A 5,938-nucleotide genomic window follows, 5' to 3' on the forward strand; every position below is an offset into this window, starting at 1 on the left:
AAATCTACTTTTGGAATACTGATGTTCTTATGTAACATTTTTTTTTTTGAAAAATATACTTTTTTTTTTCAAGGGACAAAGACAAATGTATATATATTTATATTATTTTTTTTTGAAAAAGACAAAAATATGGTCTTTTAATTTACTTTTCTAATTCACTTTTCCCTCAAAGGTAGTAATTTCTTCTATTGAGGTGATATGAGTGAACAGTATAGTGGGACAGAAGCAGTGGGCCTAATATTATCTCGTTTTCTACCGACCAAAACCACTAAATTAGACTAGTCAAATCTGTTCGATCATAACGACTGAAGCAACTTTTTTTTTTTTTTAATCACAAGATTCCCAACCTCCTATTTTTTTCCCATTTTTTAAGATGCTATTATAATCCAATCGGTCAAGGAATAATAGCTGTGATTTCGGATAACAATATTGGACAAGTGTTGATTAACTCTACCAGCCGCAAAGGTGGATATCAATGTCTTTAACTTAATAAGTAATCTAATTGATCCAAATAGAGCTTGTAGAAGAGAACATTTTCATCACTCTCAACAAGATGGCAGATAACAAGCTTCAAGGCAAAGTTGCTATAGTCACTGGTGGTGCCAGTGGCATCGGCGAAGCCACGGCGCGGCGCTTCGCGGACCGCGGCGCAAGAGCCGTGGTAATCGCCGATATCCAAGATGAGAAGGGCCTAAACATCGCCGCTTCGATCGGCCTCGAGGTTTGCGCCTACGTCCACTGCGATGTCTCCGACGAAGAGCAAGTCAAAACTCTAGTCCAATCGACGGTCGAAAAGTACGGACGCCTGGACGTCATGTTCAGCAACGCGGGAATCACCAGCCTCGCCGACCAGACAATCCTCGACTTCGATTTCGCGGCGTACGAGAAGCTATTCGCCGTGAACGTCAGAGGCATGGCGACGAGTGTGAAGCACGCGGCGCGCGCCATGGTGGAGGAGCGCGTGAGGGGGAGCATAATATGCACGGCGAGCGTGGTGGCGAGCATGGGGACGCCGCTGTGCACGGACTACACGATGTCGAAGCTCGCGGTGGTGGGGCTGGTTAGGTCGGCGAGCCTGCAGTTGGCGGGGCACGGTATTCGGGTGAATTCGGTGTCGCCGGGGACGGTGGGGACGCCGTTGCTTCGGGAAATGTTCGGGATCGGAGAGAACGTGGACTTGGATGAGTTTGTGGAGAGTTGCTCGCGCTTGAAGGGGGTGATGAGGGCGAAGAACGTGGCGGACGCGGTGGTGTTTCTGGCGTCCGAGGACTCGGAGTTCGTCACCGGACATGATCTGGTTGTCGACGGCGGGTTCTTCGCTGCCGTTTAGGAATAATGGTCGGTGTCTGGTGGTGGTGGTGGTGTGTTGCTAGTGTGGACATGTGGTGTCACCTTCAAGTTGATAACGTACGTGTCAACTAAAATAAATAATGACGTTGTACGAAGAAAATGTAATGTATTGTCTAGCAGATCGAGCCATAACTCGTAACATATATTGATTTGTGACAAAATCAGTGTGCAATTTATCATAAGTTATATAAATGCATATGTATTACATATTGTTTCAATTGTCAAAACAAATTAATACCGACAACTCTAGTCGTCATAGTTGTCATATATGTTTTTATTAGTGTTGTTTTGTATATTTGTACTCGCTTTCCTTGATAAATAAGGCTGAAATAATGCAAGAAAGATTCACGACCGTAATTAATTAGTTATGTAATTTAGTGAGTACTTTTACTAGCCCTTTAAAAGGACTAGCACCCACTGCAAAGGAGACAATTACCAAGGCTGGAGCAAACGCAACCGTTAGATAATGGGGAACAGCTGCCGACACCTCATTGAGACTCATGGGTCAGAGGCCACGACACATACTTTTTCCCTCCACGTGTTTTCTTTAGCCTGATTCGATCCTAGAGAAATTACAGCCTTTTCGATTCAAGCTACTTAAAATGTCCTAAGCATTTTTACCTTGTTTTTTTAGTTGCATTCAAAAAAAAAAAAAAAAGAAAATCTCTAGAAAAATATAGAGAAAATTGATTTTACAACATGAATAGGGTTATTAACTTCTATATAACGATTATAAATATACGCGAAAGCGAGGAAATTTGAATCGCAGACATCTCTAAAGAGAAAAGGCAATTACTTGACAGATTTAGAAATCTGCTAAAATATGAGTTCTAAAGGGTACTAAAGACAGAAAAGATCTGAAAATAAAGATAGTAGTGCATCATATTAATTACGAAAAAATATACAAACTGGTGGGTTCTTTTCTGTAAATATTAATTACGAAAAAATATACAAACTGGTGGGTTCTTTTCTGTAAATAAAGGTAGTAGTGTATCATATTAATTACGAAAAAATATATAAACTGGTGGGCTCTTATCTGTAAATAAAGGTAGTAGTGCATCATATTAATTACGAAAAAATATATAAACTGGTGGGCTAAGAACCCATTGTCTAAAAAAACAAAAGGAGAAACAAGAACAAAAATATACAAAAAGAAAGCTCTCAATCCTTGCCGCCACCAGCTGAATCATCCCTGCTGCCAGGCTGAGAAGAGCCATGGCCGTCGATAGGAGGAGGAGGAGCATACAGGAAGCCCAAGTCCCACTCGGGGTGATGCTGTTTGATCTGCTCCACTATCTGTTCCCCAGCGAACTGAAAATCATTTGTCTTGATTTCAATAAGCTTTTCAGTAGCCATGAACTCGTCGATAATTTCCTCGCACTTGGCGGCAAAGTCTTCAGAGTTCAGGTATTTTTCAACCGCCGCGAGCTCGGCTTGTTTCTTCCCCCTCTTGTAGCCTTCGACCTTCCCCTCAATGAGATACTTCTCCTTGGCCTCGGCTGCTTGTTTCTCGGCACCCTCCGCGCGTTTGGTAGCCATTTCAGCCTGAACCTTCAACTGGTCCAGTTCCTCTTGGAGGCACGCCAATTTTACCACGGCCTTTCTCCTCGGTAAGAGTCGAGCACTTGGACTTTTCAGAGTCGAGGAGAGAGGTAAGGCCCGCCTTTATGCGGTCCATCTCGTTGCTACGTTCCTCAACCTTGGCCAAGTCTATGAGGTTGAGGACGGAGAGGACAAGGCCCTGAGAATAGAAGATCAGAAGTTAAAGAATGACTGTCGAGCATATATTAAATAGACAATAAGGTCGGTGCTTACGTGGATCTGGAAGGATATCTGCTTGCGTTAACGGTCGACCAGAGATGACCGGATGGCGGCGACCCATTGCTTGTCAAAGAATGACTCGTAAAGGGCCTGAAAAACCAAGGAAAAGCGAGGAGGAAGATCCAGCATCGCCTCAACCTGGGCGTCGGAGATATCCTGGACCTGGAAGTTCGGGTCTATAACTTTCGCCGCGAGAAGCAGGTGACGATCCTTGGGTGGAGAAGGAACCTCGGCGATGTCGGGAATGAGAATCACCGGCGTCCAACTTCCCCCTATCACCCGCACCTCATCCTGGAAAACCCTCTTCAGCGCAGATGTCCTCGACGTAGACCCAGAGGCACTCTCAGAAGGCCACTTCTTCGGGGCCGTAGAGGAAATGTCAGCACTGACTCTCCCTTTTGACTTGGATCAACCGCTGGAAGGGAGCTGGATGTTCAGAGAGGCCATTTTGTACATGAACAAAAGAAATTATTAAAAAGGGAAAGGAAAAAAGGTTCGACTTGGCATCATATCAAGTAGGAGGTCGAGTCTAACAGATTTAACTTCTGCATTGAGGTTAAAGGATTCTTGGACGATTTGGAGGTTTGCAGGATCAGGAAGGGAAATGAGCAGCCCCGACTCCCTGAGGTTGGCTTCGGCCAGAAGAACGCTAATGTGGCATTCATTCTCTGGAATTTCAAAGGTTGCAAGAACCCTCACCCGCCTGTTCCCAATTAGCTTCAGCTAGTCGTGACTTACTGCACATTGAGGTAATTGTCAGCGTTGTAAAAAAAGAAAGAGAAAGGATAAGGAAAACTTTTACAACACGGTTCTGATCACTTAATCTCCCGCACGACGTTTGCACTTTTCGGCGTTGTGGCATACGGTCTCCGGGGTGAAAATTAAAAGGTCCATTGACCATGAAGAACATGGGTTTCCAACCGTTGTAAGAGGAGGGAATGCCCTAGATCAATTTTCCTAAAACGGGCTTAGATCGCCCGTGACTACCCAAAAAGTACCACCCTTCGCACTTCACGACGTGGCTTAACTTATATATGTACAAAAATTCATCTAGGGGCAGATCCACATTGAACCGCTGGCTCCACAAAACCCATGCATCGGCGAAGCAATACCAAAAGTTCGACGCTAGTTGGGCAGGGGAGATGCCATGGTAATAACAAAAATCCTTCACGAAGGGATGAATTGGTAATGTCATCCTTGCAGTAAAGGCCCGAGTATATACTTAAAGATACCCAGGAGGGGAAAAGCTAGACCTAAAGTTCTTGTCCGGGAGAAGGTATTCAAACCATCTCCCGTCTATGCACCCATCCCTGAACGCCCGGATGATGTCTCTATTCTGAGTCCTCGGAGTTGTCACGTCAGCGGTGAATGAAGGCATGTCCGGGTCCCCACTCATGACGGCCAGAGGGGCTTCGACAAGAGAAGCGGTGACCTCATGCAGTACTCCCCTTTCCAGAGAAATTTTATCGCTGTCATCTCCTTCCACCATACGGTCGACGCTGTCAGCATCGTCCCTTGGATCGGCCGCATAGTTGTCAACCTCCCTCAAGATGGATTCGTCACCCGATGAGGAAGACGTCCATAAAGGTTTAGCAGAGGAAGGAGAATCTGGCCTCACGATGGATGAAGAAGGACCCTCTCGACAACTAGATGGTTTAGGAGCATTGTTCTGGTATAACAAAAAAAAAAAAGAAAAGGATAATATGAGCAGCTAAGTTAAAATCCTAAGTCGAGAGGTTAAGGGTAAACAAGAAAACGATGATCGTTTAAGACCACCAGCGGCCGCCGAGGGCATGTGAGTACCGATGGCTCATAAAGCCGTCAATCATTCACGAGAAAAGAACGACAAATGTTCAAGTAAAACCCAGATTTCCCTGCCAAACACCCTAAATCCAGAATCTCAAACTCTATACAGTGGGCCAGAAACTGAAAAAGCTAGCCTATAAGAGCCCATATATACGCGAAGTAAGTTTCTAACTTCCTGAATACCTATTTCAAGCCTAAAACATGCAATAATCCAGCAGGAACCAAGCAAGGAAAGCAGAAAATGCATAGAAATACAAGAACATGTGATTGCAATGAGGAGACATACCGGAGGCTTGAAAGATGGCAAAATCTAAAGCTTGACAGGAGAGGACTTCGGAAAACACCAAAGGAAACGAGAGAAATGGAGTGGAGGATTCTGGGAAAATTTGGGCAGAGTAACGACAATTCTAAAAAATTTAGATGGAAATGGCTTTGGTTTGAAACAGACTTATAAACGGGTACAAACCCTCGACCCCTGGTCGTTGGATGGAATCCTAGTGAATCCAATGGCAGGGGCGATCGATCAAGATCGAACGGTAGAGACAAGGGTGAGAGACTAGAAAGACGCGATCGGACGGTTCAGAATTCCCTATTCAAAAATGGGAAACGTTAGTGAAATGATGAGATGAATCGACGTGACTGTTAGCCTTCCCAAGAAGCCGCCCTAATGTCAGTCATTATTGCCTAGGGGTTCCAGGTTAGCACCATCTATGACAGGTCATCAAGCATGCAGACTCCAAGCATGGGTTGCGTGTGAAGGTCGACACCACCTGAGAGGTTGCCTCGATCTGGGGGCAAATGTTATGGGGTAAAACCTTAAGCCCCACATGACGCAATGGCTGGACGCCACGTGGCGTGATTAAAGCATAAAATAATTGACATAGATACGGAGTGGCGGTAGAGCGCACCTGATGAACGTCGACCCTTAGCGGTCAAGTATCCCCGTCAAAAAAGTTAACTA

General features: G+C 45.0%; 1 protein-coding gene across 1 annotated transcript; it reads left to right on the plus strand.

The window, feature by feature from the left end:
- Positions 1 to 358: 358 nt before the first annotated feature.
- LOC21393406 ((-)-isopiperitenol/(-)-carveol dehydrogenase, mitochondrial) lies at positions 359 to 1,542 on the plus strand. The gene has a single exon (XM_010114293.2). It carries the CDS (start codon positions 554 to 556, stop codon positions 1,328 to 1,330), a length of 777 nt encoding a protein of 258 aa, XP_010112595.1. The 5' UTR covers positions 359 to 553; the 3' UTR covers positions 1,331 to 1,542.
- The last annotated feature ends 4,396 nt before the right edge of the window (positions 1,543 to 5,938 follow it).

Source organism: Morus notabilis, unplaced genomic scaffold (assembly GCF_000414095.1).
Source record: "Morus notabilis unplaced genomic scaffold, ASM41409v2 Scaffold1960, whole genome shotgun sequence".
Taxonomy (NCBI): domain Eukaryota; kingdom Viridiplantae; phylum Streptophyta; class Magnoliopsida; order Rosales; family Moraceae; genus Morus; species Morus notabilis.